General features: G+C 31.9%; 1 protein-coding gene and 1 long non-coding RNA gene across 2 annotated transcripts; both read right to left on the reverse strand.

Moving 5' to 3' along the window:
* Positions 1–3,281: 3,281 nt before the first annotated feature.
* On the reverse strand, positions 3,282–6,765 carry LOC101245299 (transketolase, chloroplastic). The gene is made up of 7 exons (XM_004248512.5): positions 6,069–6,765; positions 5,844–5,934; positions 5,618–5,723; positions 5,047–5,329; positions 4,802–4,950; positions 4,577–4,730; positions 3,282–4,479 (listed from the first exon to the last, which is right to left on the reverse strand). The coding sequence occupies exons 1-7, from the start codon at positions 6,549–6,551 to the stop codon at positions 3,520–3,522; spliced, it is 2,226 nt and encodes a 741-aa protein (XP_004248560.1). The 5' UTR covers positions 6,552–6,765; the 3' UTR covers positions 3,282–3,519.
* Positions 6,766–10,426: 3,661 nt separating this feature from the next.
* Positions 10,427–15,268, reverse strand: LOC138339079 (uncharacterized). The gene is made up of 2 exons (XR_011212115.1): positions 15,146–15,268; positions 10,427–10,907 (listed from the first exon to the last, which is right to left on the reverse strand). It is a non-coding gene; the product is annotated as an uncharacterized lncRNA (long non-coding RNA).
* Between the last annotated feature and the right edge of the window lie 2,871 nt (positions 15,269–18,139).

The following is an 18,139-nucleotide window of genomic DNA, read 5'->3' on the forward strand; positions in this document are numbered from 1 at the left end:
TAATTAAGAATTAATTTAAGGAAATGCAAAAGTCATCTACATTTTTATTAAAATGATACAATTTAACATTTAAACTAAATAATTAAATGTTTTATAACATTTTAATTTATTGTAAGGATAAAATTATGATATAACTTTTAAATTTTTTTGTTCCCTATTATAATAATACTAGTCTTTGAGAAAGTACACCGCACGTTTATCCCGAAATACTTAAAACAGTTCTTCTACGACAAATGATTATATATATATATTACTACAGACTTCTTATGTGCTACAAAAAAAATCAAATACAATGAAAACAAAAATAACAAGCCCATAAGTTGAGATAAGTACATGAAGCTGAAGATGGTAGAGAAAAAGACTCAAGAAACTATGTATATTTTAACCAAATGAAATAGCAAAAAGACTTATTTATAACATGATTTTAAGAGTAGTAGAAAAGACAAAATTTATTTTGAGATGTTAGGAGAAATAGAAGAGTTCACGTTATAAGATGTTTGGAGTAGTTGAAAAGACCTAAATTATTATGAGATGGTCTTTTTTCATTTTTTTAAAAATAGAGATTTAATTTCTGAACTTAATGCATTGTACCTGCATCCAAAGAGAATGCTAAAAGCCTAAAGCATTGTCATATTAAAAGTAAATGAACTATTAGTCAAATGAAACTGGACAATACTTAATTTAATTTACCCAAATTAACCATTTTTTGATTTTAAAGGAATAATTAAATTGATTTTTTATATATTTTTTGATACTTTAATTAAGTTTAGGGATAAAATGATAATTCTTTTATTTTGAAGCTTTCCATGTTTATATATATATATATATATATATATATATATATATATATACACACACACACACATTAATAATGTTATACAATGAAAACAATAAAGAAATCTAAACATTAAACAAAATAAATAAAAAGAGATAAACAAAAGAGAAAACATAGAGAGTTATACATTTTTTTCAACTATTTTTAGTGTGTATAATCTTGTATCAAATGTCACTATTTATAGATAGAATCGAAGAACACAAGAGTTGTCATGGATCATGTATATGACTTTAACTCATATCAAATCATGAATGAGAGGTACGAGTAAAAATCATAATGAAAATAATTAGTGAAAATTATTATATTTACATAAAGGAGAGTTAGTGGAACATTAATATAAATATTTATATAAAAAAAACTATATATAGTAATATAGATCCAATTTTTTTTGTATATATTTACATAAAGGAGAGTTAGTGGGACATTAATACAAATATTTATATATATAAAAAAAACTACATATAATATAGATCCATTTTTTTTTCTTTTTGGAGGACAAACACAACCATAAATATTTCCAATTGGAATACAAAAAGAACAAAAAAAAATCATAATTTAGTCCAGCATGAAATCAATAACAAAGATATTTCATAGACATTATGGTGGTTGATTCATGACTAATGTGATGTGTTACTGTTTGATATCGAATTTATTAAATAGTTAAACATTTTAATTTAATATAGAAATAAAACAGTCATTTATCTTTTGTCTAACATTCTTTCTACTTTAAAGCGTATGTTACTGTACGAAGCAAATATAAACTTCTTAAAATCTATAAAGACATTATAAAAAATTCTTCAATTATTAAAATAACAAATTCAAGTTCCTAACAGTAATGAAGGCAAACACTAAATATCTATTTAGCAAATAAAGAAGTCATATCCAATACTTATCAAGAAAAATAGAAGCAACAAAGTAATTCAACTGCCTTCAAAAATATCATATATTTATTCCTGAAATTAAAAATCTACCTCATAAATGGTGACAACAAAATTTTAATAGTTTATTTTCATGTGAAAGATCAAATCATTAAACAACAATTAAAGAACTGAGCATGATTTATATGATAAATAAAAATTAAAACATTACACGGAATACAAAATACTAAAGAACATACCATAAGAACTTTATATTAAAAAAGGAGAGGGAGATGAGAGTCTTACATTGTCTAAACCAAATTCAACTACACAATATTGTCGATAAAAGAAAACCTGATAGAGAAAACATACAAAATAGGGATGAGGAATAAATTTTTGGGGATTGTAATATATAACAATTTCTTTTAATACTTTTCATTTGAAATGTTTGAACTTCCACCTAGCAAATTAATGTAACCTATTTCATTCATTTGAATGACTTTTTATCTTCCATTATATCTTAATTACAATAATTTAAATTGAATACTTAACATTGATTATTTAATTAGTTATTAAAATATATTTCTACATTTTGTACATCAAAAAAAATATTTAAAAATATTTAAGTGAAGAACAAAATGATAATTCAACTTTGAGGTTTCGAGCTTCACACTTTTAATAATATATGATATGATTTTTACAATCTTTCATGTATGGAGATTAAGAAAAAAAATCATGAGATATCAAGCTTAAATTTGCAGAGCAAACAAACTTCGACACTTGTTTTTAAAATTTAGTGGATATAGTTATCTTATATATGTCTTGATAAAAGTAATAAGACAATTAAAGAATTGAGATACCATGCACGCAAAATAAGCACAAAGAGAATGCTAAATCTATAAACACTATTCTATTTTTTGTTTGTTTGTTTTCTGAGTTAATGTTTAGTATTCGTATTGGAGCCGGACTAAATTCAAATTTGTCCCATATTAGAGGGTGAAATACTCCCAAACGAAGGCAATTTAAACTCAAAACACCTTATTAAGAATGAAAGACTACTTACTACTCTACCACAATTCTTTTTAGTAAAACTACAAATGTTATCCACATTGAAGGGAGGCCATCTTTAACAGCCTACTAGTTGCCTCAAACAAACAAAAAGAAAAACCAACAAAATAAGGGCCAAACAAAAGTAGCTTGAAGGACCCATAACTTTCACAAATTTATCACTCAAGAAAAGGGGAGAAGATAATGAGGATAGGCAGTTTTGAGCTAGAAATTTTAGCTACTACAGCCAAATTCTCCATCATGCAACACTTGGCATGGGCCACATTTTTTGTTGCTTAGAAAGACTCACATTTTTCCTTCAAGAGATTAGATTTCTATATATAATTTTTTCAATGGCTATAATCCAATATCCAAATAGTAGGCCCAACTCAAGAGGAGATAACCCCTTTTCAACCATCCAAAATGTATAAGGAAAATGTGTACATGAACAATTTGATTTTGTAGTAGATTTTGCCTATGTGGGATATCATCAAGTTCAATATTTTAAAAAAAAAATCAGAATGTTGAATGCCCCAAATGGATTAAAATGAAGAAAAAAAATCTCATTGCCATAGACACATGAAACTCTAATGGCGAAAGCGACATCTTTACCAATGAACCAAAATGAAATTACAAACTCAACATATGTAGTGTACAAGTTTAGGTACATCAATGTGCCTAATTTCTATCCTAATCTTAGATTTATTATCCATTTGATGTCGTCTCAATTCATTATCTCATTCAGTAGAGTAGACCAGCAAGAATTGTAATGGACATCGCCTAAGAAACTTGTTTAGCTGCAGCTACAACAGCTTCTGCTGTAATACCAAACTCTTTGTATATCTTATCAGCAGGAGCACTAGCACCAAACCCGTCAACCCCAATAGCTTTTCCTTTATCGCCAACAAATTTTTGCCACCCGAATGTTGATCCAGCTTCAATACTAACTCTAGCTGTAACAGATGATGGAAGGACACTTTCCTTGTATTCAGCTGATTGTTCATCATAAAGCTCCCAACAAACAAAGGAAACAACCCTCACTGTCTTTCCTTCTTTCTTTAGTTCCTCAGCAGCCTTGACAGCAATTTCCAACTCGGAACCAGTACCGATCAAAATGACATCAGGTTTGTTGCCTGAAGAATTGTCTGATACAATGTAGCCACCCTTTGCTGCTCCTTCAATAGAAGTTCCCGCAAGTTGTGGCAACTTTTGCCGAGAGAGGGCAAGGATTGATGGTGTTTTCCTCTTAAGGACAGCCACCTTGTAAGCTCCTGCTGTCTCATTACCATCTGCTGGACGGAACATCAGAATGTTTGGCATGGCACGGAAACTAGCCAAGTGCTCAATGGGTTGATGAGTTGGACCGTCTTCTCCTAGACCAATTGAATCGTGAGTCATAACATAAATAACTCCAGCTTCAGACAAGGCTGATATTCTCATGGCTCCTCTCATGTAGTCAGTGAACACAAAGAAAGTAGCACAATACGGGATCAAGCCAAGGCTGTGTAGAGCAATCCCATTACATATCGCTCCCATACCATGTTCACGAACACCAAACCTTAAGTTACGCTCTTCTGGAGTGTTCTTTTGGAAGTCACCAAACATTTTCAAAAGAGTCATGTTTGATGAAGCAAGATCAGCACTACCACCAAGGAAACCAGGTACAACCTTGGCAAGAGCATTAAGGTTTTGTTGTGACAAGTTTCTCGTGGCATCAGCTGGGCTCTCGGGAGTGTAAGTCTGAGATCAAGACAGATTACAAGTAAACGATTAAGATCCTAAATTCGATATTGCAAAAGATACAGAAATTATCAGTTCTTAGCAACAAGTTACTCACAGGAAGAGCTTTCTCCCAGCCAGCAGGTAGTTCACCAGTAATGATGGATTTCAAATCTGCAGCTTCCTCTGCATACTTCTTCTCATATTCAGCAAACTTAGCATTCCATTCAGTTTCTAGGGCAGCACCCTCCGGTGTATGACGGCTCCAATGGCTGCACATAATAACCAACATAAGTAACTGCAACAGGTTAAATACATCGAGGAAATGAACATGTTATAGTACCTCTTCACATCTTCAGGCACATGGAAAGGCTCATAAGGCCATCCCAGGTTATTTCTAGTTGCCTCGACTTCCTTTGCTCCAAGTGCACTACCGTGCACACTGTAAGAGTTTGCCTTGTTAGGAGAGCCAAAACCAATCGTTGTAGTTACCTGTCGGGAGAAAAGAACAGTCAAAGCAATGTTTGTTAGGTTCTTTTAAAATCTCTTCTTTCAGTTCACAACATAAACTTCAAGTGTATATTGGACCTTGATCATAGTAGGTTTGTCTTTGACAGATTTAGCTTCCTTAATAGCTGCACGAATCTCATCATAACCCGTGTTACCATTCTTCACCCAGATCACGTGCCATCCTAGAGCCTCGAAACGAGCAGAAACATCCTCAGTGAAAGCAATTTCTGTGTCTCCGTCAATGGAAATGTGATTATCGTCATAGAAAGCAATCAGCTTTCCAAGTCCCCAATGGCCAGCAAGGGAACAAGCTTCATTTGAGATACCCTCCATCTGACAACCATCCCCAAGTATAACATATCTGAACAGCCAACAACAATTGCCATCAGTCAAACTAGAGTATACAAAACGAAAACGATCTTAGGAGCAAGCACTACATCAAAATGATTTATGGAAGCAATTGATTAACAGCAATAGCTTATTGCCACTAAATATGTATGTTTAACAACAATTAGCACTCTTCGTAAATGTTCCTAAAGCCTATAGCAAGATTGGATCCAAAGATATTTAACTAATGTCAGTAAAGACTTTTAGCACGCTTTATTGTAGCTAAAAGTTGTTTTTGTCGTAGTGAAGGAAACACTCTTACGTATAGTGGTCAACAATCTCAGCATCAGGCTTGTTGAATCGAGCAGCCAAGTGCTTCTCGGCAACAGCCAATCCAACAGCATTGGCAATACCTTGCCCCAGAGGACCTAAGAACAAACAAAACAAGATAATAATCAATCATATCGACTCACAAATCAAACATATGGAACCTAATGTATAGCACGACGATACATATATTCAAACCAATCGTATCAAAATACACTAACCAGTAGTGACTTCAACACCAGGTGTCTCAAAATTCTCAGGGTGACCCGGAATTTTGCTTCCCCATTGACGGAAACTTTTCAAATCGTCTTCCTAATCAATTATTAGTACCAAAAACTATAATCAGCAAGACATAATGAATACAAGCACACAAATCATAATCCGAATTTCAAACATTTTCAACCATAACAAACACAATTATTTTTTTTCGAGAAGAAGAATTAGACCTGAACAGAGTCGTAACCAGCAAGATGAAGAAGCGCATATTGCAGCATACAACCATGACCAGCAGATAGAACAAATCGGTCACGATTAAACCAGTAAGGATTCTTGGGGTTATATTTCATTACTTCATCATACAATATATGACCCATTGGAGCACATCCCATGGGTAAACCGGGATGACCGGAATTAGCTTTTTCAACAGCATCAATAGCCAAAAATCGAATGGTGTTAACAGATTTTTCAACAATGGCTGCATCAGTTTTCTCTAAAGTCTCTACAGCTGAGGATGCACGAACAGAGAAGTGCTGTTTAGTGACGGTAGTGGAAGGAAGAATACGACGGTGAGAGGAAGTGAAAGGGGTGGATTTAAGGCCAGAAAAAGTGGAGAAAGAGATAGAAGGAGAAGAGGAAGAAGATGAGCCATGGCGAGGGAGAGAAGGAGAGAAAATAGCTTGAGAAAGAGTGAGAGAAGATGAAGAAGCCATGGCTCTGTTTGTGTGTGTTGAATGAATGAATGAATAAAGATGAGGATGAGAAATAGGTAGATATAGAATTTGGATGATGTTTTGTGGATGAAATTGAAAATGTGAGCCGTTGGTTAGTTATTGGAGAGAGAGAGCAAAGATTACTTATTTTGCTTATTTTGGCTCCTTGTGGGTTTTAGAGAGAGAGTGTGACAAATTGACAATTTGTACATAACTAATTTTTTATTTTGTGTGTATTAACTTATGGTTGTTTCATCAAGAATTTTTTTTGAGAGTTCAATAACATATTCAATGAAATCTTATAAATGAAGTTTGGATAAGGTAGACAGTACATGCAGATTGGTTGTTTCTAAATTCGAGTGCAGCAAATTTCCAATACAAAGAAGAAGTATCTAGAAAATATAATAACTAACCCGGCGAACCAAATCCATACAAGGGTTATACCCCAAAAGTTCCTAAGCCTAGACCATGCCTTGGAAAATAAGAAGGAACTGAAAGTTACAGAAAAACGTATGGGCCCTTTCACGGACCGCGAAGGGATTCGTTGACCAGAGCTCAGGTTGGGAAAATTCCTAAAGAGAGGATTCATGGACACTATGGACAGTAGAAGCTTTCACGAGCCGTGAACTGATCCGTGAACCAAATAACCCAGAACTCAGAAATTTTATCCTCTACGGGTACTTCTACGACCTGTGGATGAGTATACGACCTGTAGAGGCATCCATAAAAGTTGAACCTCAGGACTCAACTTTGCTCTACTTTCATGGACACCTTCGCATACCATGAAGTGGTGTACGGTCCGTGGAAGACGTTAGTAGACAACTCCGTCACTTATTAAGTCATGGTTAATTGGGTCTTTGTCACTTTTTTTAATTCATATATTATGTCGTTTTAAGTGACATTAGAGAGATTTTATCAGCCTAAGACTTCCAATTCCCTCATAAATTTTCCAAATTAGATTCTTCTCTCTCAAGTTTCCTCCCAAAGCAAGAACTAGTGCTCCAAGCTTCAAGTTTTCATTCCAAGAACCAAGCCAAGGTTTTTCTACTATATGTATGTGGAAGTTATATCAATGGGTATCCCTTCACCCATTGAGATCCAGAGAAACTTTAGAATTTCAAGATTATGAATCCTACAAGATAAAACTTTCTATTATCTTTGTCTCCGGTCAATGTAAATCAGGTTTCCTCACAATTTTACCTAAATTGCATTGTTTTAATCATGAAATTCATGTTTTCAATGCTATTTCTTGAACCCTAAGTATACAAGTATTTTCATGATCAGAGAACTATGTTACTTTCAAATGCATATCTTAGATTATCAGTTTTTCATGAATTATGATCCTTTTGAATGAAGTTTTCTTCCGTATATTTTCACATATCATGATTATGATGCTTTCAGATAAAGTATTCCTCACTATGATTTCAGTTATCATGATCTATGAACTACTCAGTATGTATTAGATTATTACTGTTTCAAGATCTATGCATGTTTTCATTGAAATTATGCTTAGCGTCAAGTAGAATTTAGGGATGAAGATTTCCATTTAGCTTCTATGAACCTTTATTGTAGTGATCTCTAAGATCTAAAATTACGTACCACCATAGAATTTGTCTTAGATAGACATATGCTTAGTGGATCAACAATAGCCCAGTTATCAGGTCCCTTAAGATGACAAGTATTTAACACTCGCCTTTTGATGTGGTAGCAGTACACTAAATTCTATGCAGTTGCTCACTTGATTGACGAGAGTTTTAGTATCTCCAACAAATCAGATTTTCAGTCATTGCATAACCTTGTATTCATATATTTCAAATCAATATACCTTAGCTTCCTGATATTTTACTTGGTTATTGCATCAACATGTTTTACAGATTTAGTATGTTCAGATATCATGTTTATCATGCATATCCTTCATACTTAGTATATTAAACATATTGATCACATATTTTCTGCCTATATTGTTTGATAATATAGATTTAACATTTCACATATAGCTCACAGTTAGTATTATTCTGGTTAGCAGTAGCCCAGTTGGTGATTCATCATCTGTTCTAGTACAACACTTGTGTTTTCATTTGGTCACTACATTCCATGTTGGATTCAGTTAGGAGTTTGTCATAACAATCCATATTAGTAGAGACTTTTCAGACAGACAATTAGATATTGCTTGTGTTGTTTCTTTCGGACTTCAACTCACTTTTAGTGGTATCTGCTTTACATAGATATTTCAAATTAAGCTTCCCTATTCATATTATAGTTTTCTATTGAACTATGCTAATCTTAGCATAATTCCATGACATGAGGTTAGCTTGAGATCATTTATTGCTCTAAGAACCTTGATGCGATTAGAGATAGTCTTACATCAAAATTTTTTAGTTCTTTGATTCAATATCTAATTAATGCTTATTGTTTTAATGGTGAAATCCTTTTTTGTTAAATTTTTCATAGATGTCCTAAAAAAAATTATTTTTACAAATACAATAAAAAAAATAAATTATAGTGTAGATGCAAAAAAATAGTCTTATATTTTTTATTTTTAAAAACCTTTTTCTCTTTTTCCATTTTACACTTCTTTCTTTTTATTTCTCATATTTATACACAAAAGAATGAAATTAAAAAAAAAAAGGTAACTTGCACAACTCACACTACTTTGAGATCTAATATATAACTTAGGTTACACTAGTTTGTAATACCATATTCCTTACCATATTATCTATCTTTTCATATACATGCATCTAGTATCAATTAGTGTGTATAATTAAGGAATGTAATTAAAAGTTATTAATTAAGGAGTGAGTCTAATTAAGAGATATGATCGAAAGTCATTAATTAAGAAGAAAATCATGTTAGCAACTAGTTTAAAGAATTTGACATATCACAACTACTAAAAAAATCAAAACAATCAAAATCATTCCTTTTTTGACTATTTAGCAAACTTTAGACTTATTAACTAAGATTCATCAACTATTATTAAAATAGATATATGTATATTTTGTCAGATGCATATACGTTAATTAAAAACTAAATACATATAATTTTAACTCAATAATGTGTCAGATACATCCATAATGTGCCCAATGCATGGGTACATCTCCAATAATACATAAATTCCCAATACATGCCCATATTCATTCGGATACCTACACACTTACTTAGATATAACAAACAGACACATATAATTTTAACTCAATAAGATGTCAGATACTTCAATAATTTCAATGCAATCTAAAAAGTCTATTTCTTATCTTCTTCCTTGTTAAGGTTCATCATAATTATATTACTGCATAAACCCTCTTTGCATTTGCGATAAATTACATACGGCATTGTCTTTCTAATTTTTTCATTAAAGTTATTGTTTTTTTTATTTCTAAATTAAGTGGCGAAAAATTTTGAGAATCGCAGTGGCAATTTCATGTTTTTTTCTGAGCAACGATAAATAAACATTCTTATCATCTGAAGAATCACTAGCCATAAAAGAAAACAAAAAAAAACCTATGTCAATGAAGTTTTACCTCAACTTTTAAAAATTAGATGACAAACAAATTAGAATCTATCATGGATACATGACTTTGAAAATGATTAACTGACACAACCTCAAATTGTTGTGTTGTTTTAGATTTCAATTTTAACGTTTTAATGGTGGAAGTGGAGAGAATGAAGAAAGAAAACTGGCGATGGAAATAGAGGTTGATAAGAGAGAAATAATTGATTAACATGAAAGCTTGAACCGTGGATGGTTTAATTGTGCAAGTTTTTGATTTTTTTGGCAAATGAATATCTCATGGTATCTTTAATAATATATGATATAAAATAGGGGAAACACATAAAAAAATTATGAACTTTGGTTGGACAATTTACGTTAGCACTTTAACTTTACAAATAATTCTTTATCCCTAATTTTATTTTTAGTGAATTTAATATCCCTTCAGAAGTCTAGAACCACACTTGTAAAGGCAGTTGTGCTACAAGCACCTCCACATGTCAAAAAAATTATTTTTACACATTTTTAAAATAAAAAATCACCTACCCCAACCTTCAGCGTCCCTCACCATTTGACCACCGTTTATTTCACAATCCACCACCATTCACCAACTACTCCTCGCCCTGTTCCTCCATTACCGCTACCATCAAATTCATAACATTATCACTACTGCCTACACCATTTCACAATCATCAACTCCACAATACTCATCACCGATAACAATATCACCAGCAGCCGCCGACTCTATATTACTCATCACCAATAGTTGTGTCGCCTCCTTCACCGTTAATTTCATATTCCTTAACATACCATCATTGAAATCAACTCCAAAATACCACATCATTACTGTCAATTTCAAAATATTTCAATACCTATCACAAACATAAATGAAGTCAACTAAATATGACTACGATAAACGTCTGAAAATAAATTTATGAGAAGAGTAGTGACAAAATATTGAAATGATGGCGAGAATGAAAACTTGTGCAGCTAATTAGATTCACCACAAGCACCACATCGAAATGTTTATGGATGAATTTACCCAATACCCATCATCTACTCCATAATACCCATCACAAACACCATCGATACGAACAATTTTATTTCCTCATGAACTGAACACCAGTCTCAGAGTGTTAAGATATAGTACTTCCGTTCTCTTTAACCACGCAATAGACACCTCCAACCAACATTCTGTCCTTCCTAGGTAATCAAAATGCCTTCTTTTTTCATTTTTTATTCTAGTGGAATCGAAGAGGTGGAGGTGGTGATGGGGATGGATGAAAAGGAATGGATAAATGGTTGATTTCATGGTGGTATACGGTGGCTTTGTGAACAAGATGAAGGGTGGAGAGAATTGAAAAATGACAAAATTAATGAAATTGGAATTTGGTTCATTTTTAATTACTTTTTATCCTTTACACACGAGTTTGGGAGAGTTATCACAGTTTCCTTATTATATCATCAATTAAGGAGGTATTAAATTCACTTGAAATGAGTTTTGGAGGGGGGAGGGGGGTAAATAATTACCCATAAAGTTACAGTGTTAAAGTAAGTTATGCGGATAAGTTCAATATTTTTATTATGTATTTTCTCTATTATTAAAAGTGGTGATATGTATATTTGTTTGAAAGTAGAGGTAAGGTTAGTATATATGGTAGTGATGTATGTTTAATAAAATAATTTATATGTAATAATTTAAAAAAACTCAAATAATAGTAATTATATATATCGGTAGCATCCAAGGATGATCTAAGCGGAGGTCTAGCCCCAAACAAATAAGAAACAGAGCAAATAGCGTAAAAATAAGGGATAGGGGGCCATACTATGTAGACTCCTTTTCGTATGAAATTACCGGATTTAGAACTCTTATTACATTTACTTTGAGATGAAAGGACATCAAATAGTCTCATTCAAACAAAGAAAGATAAGTAATGGATTATATCCAAGACTGAGACAACATAGGCGAAAGGGGCTTAGGGGACAGCTAGACGATTAAAGATTAAGCAAGCCGATGCAATCAAAGAGCATCACCACTTTCCCCATCTTAGAATTTTTCGACTACTTCGAATGGAATGCTGTGGGGAAAGGGGTTTAAATTAAATATCAAAACAAACAAATTTCCCTTTAAACACTCGTGAATAGGCATAAAAAAGAACAACTACTAAAATCTCAAGGAAGATTGAATCTTCTAGGTGCAAGTTAAACATCAACTCACGAAAGCGATAAGCGAATGCGTGTGTGTGTGTGTATATATATATATATATATATATATATATATATATATATATATATATATATATATATATATATATATATATATATATATATATATATACCTAAACTATTAGGAGTCTGACTTGATAAAAAAAAGTCAACCAACTTTGGGCACACAAGATAGTGTCACGTAGGCCGAAAAGGGGTAGAAAATTATTAATAAAATAAGTTCAGGGGGGTAATAGGACCTTAGTATAATATAAGTGTGTCAGAGATTCCGGACATAAGTTGAGGGGGTACTTATGCATTATCCTTTTTTTTTAAAAAAAATATTGTTATTAAAAATAGGGATAATGCACAAGTACCCCCTCAACCTATGTCTGAAATCTCAGAGACACACTTATACTATACTAAGGTCCTATTACCCCTGAACTTATTTTATTAATAATTTTCTACCCCTTTCGGCCTACGTGACACTATCTTGTGGGTCCAATGCTTGTTGGCTTATTTTTTCAAGCTAGTGCTACATAGGCCGAAAAAGGGTAGAAAATTACTAATAAAATAAGTTAATGGGGTAATAGGGCCTTAGTATAGTATAGGTGTGTCTCTGGTATTTCGGCATAGATTGAGGAGGTACTTGTGCATTTTTCTTCAAAAATAACTATTTACTTTTAAAATAAAATTTAAAGCACAACAATCCCCTGTTTTTTTATTTATGAAAGTTATTTTACAAAGTAATTGTGTTAAAAGTTATTTTACAAAGTTTTTTTTTAATTTTTTATAAAATATTTTCTTAGAATTCATCAGACCACACCCCTCCTGCCCAAAAAGATTTGATAATATTTTTTTTAAAAAAATAAAATGAAATTCTTCCCCTCCCCGTCTATCCCTGCGCTGTTATTTTTTTTTTCATTTTGATATATATATATATATATATATATATATATATATATATATATATATTTATTTATAAAAATATTTTTTTCTATTTATTTATCGAATACACCAAAAAGAAAATTTTTTATTTTTAGAAAAGTCTTGTGACAAGTAAAAATATACTTTTATATATATATATATATATATATATATATATATATATATATATATATTAAAATGAGAATTTTTTTGAAAGCATAGGTTATGTGGAGTTGGGTAGTTTTTTTTTTTTTAAATTAAAATAATATTTAAATTATTATTTGAAGAGATGGGGGAGGAGGAGACGAAGTAACATTTTTTTAAAAAAAAATTGGTGTGTGGTGTGTACGGTGAGAAGAAAAGTTGTAGTGGAGTAAGAAATTTTATTTTATAATTTTTGAGGAAATAGTAATATTTTAATCTTTAATTTTAACTGATACTAATTAGGGATAATTGTATAAAATGAAAAACTAATAATATAAAATAAATATAGTATCTACCCTTTGATTTATTTGTGTTCCATAACAAATTGTTTGTCAGTCCCTCTCTTCCTCATGTTCTTGCTTGTCACTCTCCCTCTCTCGCTCGCTTATTCCTGTCGCTTGCCTCTCTCTCTCGCTTATTCCTGTCGCCTGCCTCTCTCGCTTTATACAATAGAATTGTATTGATTATGTTTCTAATTGTATAAAGCGGGAGAAAATTGTATAAACGCATGCAAATACATATATCTTCGTTCTATACACTTATAATTATACAATACAAATATTTCCCTGCCCAAGTCTCTTTTGCCTTTCTCGTTTTATACAAATTCAAATTGTATATAATTTCTCTCTTTCTCGTTTTATACAATTTGTTATGGTGTCTTTCTCATTTTATACAAATTCAAATTGTATATAATTTCTCTCTTTCTCGTTTTATACAATTCGATTCAATTGTATATTCCATGCACAAGTCTGTTTTTTCCTTTCTCTTTTTCTCGTTTTATACAAATTCAAATTGTATATAATTTCTCTCTTTATCGTTTTATACAATTCAATTATGCCTTTCTCGCTTTCTCGTTTTATACAATTTGAATTGTATATAATTTTTCTCTTTCTCGTTTTATACAATTCGCTTCAATTGTATATTCCCTACACAAAATTCTTTTTGCCTTTATCTCTTTCTTGTTTTATACAAATTCAAATTATATAATTTCTCTCTTTCTCGTTTTATATATTTTAATTATGTCTTTCTCACTTTCTCGTTTTATACAATTCAAATTATATATAATTTCTCTCTTTTTCGCTTTAGACAATTCGCTTCAATTGTATATGTATAGCGAATCATACATATATAATATTGCTATGGAGTTCAATTATGCAAATTTTGCTATAACATACAAATATAAATTTTATGTTTACTATATGTGAAAGTTGCTCAAATAATAATTTTTATTTAATTTTTATCAAGATGTATTACACTCCATCATGAAAGTATATAATTAATATATAATAGTCAACTAGGATACTTGTTTGGTTGCTGGACCAGTGATTGTGAGATTAACATGAGGGGTTAACATATCTTCTTCTTTTTTTTAATTATAGTCATCAATATATAGACGAAAAGATTTTGTATTCCAATTATTATGAAAACAAGTGGTGGATGATGTCTGGCAGAAACTAGTCTATTATCCTCCAGCTAAAATCTACCTTATATATCTTTTCCTTATCAGAAGGGTTGCTCCATAGCATATTCCTAATGTGCTAAAGTTGAAAGCAAAAAAAAAAATGTTGGAAGAAATTTATGTGTCACGATCAAAAATTAGTAAGGACCATGTTGACAACTATAATTTCTTGTTTAGAAGATTAGCATGACCCTGTCACACACAAATCGAGAAAGAATAATTAAACAACTACAAGATAAAGTTAAAAGTATATAAGTTCAATCCATCCATACTCAGAAAATAATGCAACAAGAGTAATATAAGAAGGAAAAATACTTGTACTCAGTAGGCACCATGGCTGACAATGTTGAGTAGGATAATTATAAAACGACTTGTCATCTCTTTCTGATTCTCCCTTTTTATGTTAATTTCATGTACTTCTTCTCCCTTACATCATCCATAATATTTATAATTAAAACATGGTGGTCTTGTGTGGGTTCAACCATCTTTAGTCTTTCCAGATGTTAGACTTTATTAAAAGATGTTGATTTGATACCAATTGATAGTTTAGCTGCAACAAAGAATCATGTTCAATTCTTTGAGAAGTTATACAAGAAGGCAAATTGCGTAATAATTATTAATGTATTTCAAAATGGGGATAAGGTTTAGGATGTGTGGCAAAGGTTACTAGTTTATATATCTCATATAGCCTTGGGCTTTTCAACTTTAATAACTAGCTTTTGGGATTTGGTTCTCCTACCGTTGTATCAATGATATCTGAGGCACTCAACACTCTCCGTGCCCACCGGGACTTCAATGGTAACGGTAGTATGGCAGCGTACATGTTCGAACTTAGCTAGCAATGTCTAGCGCACTATCATCTAGCTAGGACTACGGATACAGATCATGTTAATTTTTACTACATCCGTCTCATTTTATATGTCATTTCTTTCTATAAATAGTTGCTATATAATACTTGTCATTTCATAAAATCAATGCATACCATATTGTTCCATTTTTACCTTTCTGAGTTATTAGCCTTGAAAATATATATTAGATCAACTTAGAAAACTTAAGTAAATGATTCATGTTCGTTGGTTAAATTAATTAATCAAAACAAATTAATTCATATTCATTGATTGAAAACTTGAGTTTCAAAAAAATTAAATGAGAATAGAAGGGTTAAGTTACATAATTTCTTAATGCAAGTGCAAAATAAAAAGATGATATAATATAAAACGGGATGGAGGGAGTATGATATTAAGGAATGAGACTCGAGTTCTGTTGGCAACGTGATCAGATGAGGGTTAGTAGTTAGGTTGTTGCATTTGCTTAGGAGTCAATAAGTTGTATTCTAGTCTTTAGGCTATAGGAGTATTGAAGTCAATTTTTAGATTCAGAATTATTAGGAGGGTAAATATGTTTCTTATTTTCTAGGTTTTCTAGGGACACTTGTAACTGTATATTATGTAATATCAATACAGAGAAAAATTCCACACTTGCGAGTCTTTTCTTTTCATCGTTGTTGCTGTTAAAATTTTTCTATCATTTTCTACCTGAGCTAGGTTAATTCTTTTCCTTTTTTAGTACTACTGCAATATCAAAAGGATGACCTCTGAAAATTTTGTTCAACCCTCTATTCCGCACTTCGTGGTCATTACGACCATTGAAGCATGTTGATAGAGAACTTCCTTAGGTCCAAGGAGTTTTGGCCAGTGTCAACATTGGCGTGCAAGAGCCAACCACTGGTACTGCCTTGTTAGACGCACAAAGGGCGGATTTGGACAGTCTAAGGTTAAAAGATCTCAAGGCTAAAAATTATCTTTTTTCAGGCTATTGATTGCTCAATACTAAAAACCTTTTTTTGCAAGGATACTTCTAAAAAGGATTATGAGGTTCCATGAGAAAGAAGTTTCAAGAAACAACGAAGGCAAAATGAGTGCAACTTCAAGCACTCTATGGTGAGTTCAAGACTCTACGTATGGAAGGTGATGAGCCGGTAACGGGTTATTTTCTAGGGCATTGGCTATTGCAAAAAATGTGAATTCATGGTGGAAGACTAGAGGATGTTACCATTATTGAGAAAATACTTTGCTGAATGACAACAAAGTTCAATCATGTTGTTTGTTTTATTTAATAATCCAAATATACTGATACTTTTTGTCTTTGATGAGCTATAGGTCTCTTTATTGGTTGATGAACAAAATATAAACAGGACAAGGACAGAGTAGCATTGAAGGTAGCAATGTCTTCAAAAGGTACATGTCAAGAAAATATCAAATGGAAGGAAAAGAATTTCCTCAAGAAGAAGGAGAAGAGCGACACTAGAGATTCTCACGAAAAAGAAAAAGGATGTGACAACTCTCAAATTTAATGTTATAGATGCCATCTATGTCACGCTCGAGCCTACATCGGAACTGGCACTCGAGAATCATTGTTGGCCCAAAGAGAATCCTTAGCCTGACTTATTTACTCTGCGGAAGACATAACCATAAGAAATAGTAAAAAATTAATAATATAACTTATGAATTATACTTAGAATGTCTTTATTGAAACATTCAAACTAGCCAAGATGGCTTCTCAAGTCTCATAGCAAAACATCTAACTTTATATATAAAGTAATATAATATTATGGAAGTTTCTCTAATCGACAACCATCACTATGCTCCTAAGTGATGGTACAACTATAACCACTCATCTATGCAGCCTCTAAAACAAAGATGGATGCTGGGACAAGACCCTCGATCATCCTAACACCTAAAGTACTAAATAAAAATAATAAGAGATCCTATGGAAAGTAAGGAGGCTCAACAACTGACTCTGAGTGCTCAACTGTATCAAAGAGGCGCTGGATGTTGATCCTGGTTACTTGTGTCTGCATCATAAAATGATGCAGGCCAAAGATATCAGTACATTTAATGTACGAGTATGAGAGGGCAAAACAAAACATAATATAAGCTTGAAGGAAATCAGAAGAAACACTTACCTTGACTTTACTCAACTCATGAATAACTAAAATCATGAATAATTCAACTCAAATTCAAAGTAAAACAACAATAACAATGTAGTTTTATACAACGCATTTAAAACAATAGATAGAAACTCTATTTGTTAAAGAAATGTAATAATATCTCACTTTATATATAAAGTACTATAGTATTGTGGGAGTTTGTCTAACCGATAACCCTTATAATGAGCCTAAATGATGATACAACGTCTCGCCATGATGCCAGAACTTTCCTATACTTTGCCATCATATAGAATGCCTCAACTAAGTAGATCCACTAGTTTATGCCAAAAAAAATTAAAGAATCATCTAAAAAGTATGAT

The sequence above is a fragment of the Solanum lycopersicum genome, chromosome 10, assembly GCF_036512215.1.
Source record: "Solanum lycopersicum chromosome 10, SLM_r2.1".
In the NCBI taxonomy this organism is placed as follows: Eukaryota; Viridiplantae; Streptophyta; class Magnoliopsida; order Solanales; family Solanaceae; genus Solanum; species Solanum lycopersicum.

Coding starts and splice junctions, on each gene's coding strand:
- LOC101245299 (XM_004248512.5), bottom strand. CDS start 6,551: ATGGCTTCTTCATCTTCTCTCACTCTTTCTCAAGCTATTTTCTCTCCT. Junction 5,724..5,843: donor TGGTGTTGAAGTCACTACTG/GTTAGTGTATTT, acceptor GTTTGTTCTTAG/GTCCTCTGGGGCAAGGTATT. Junction 5,330..5,617: donor GAGATTGTTGACCACTATAC/GTAAGAGTGTTT, acceptor TTGGCTGTTCAG/ATATGTTATACTTGGGGATG.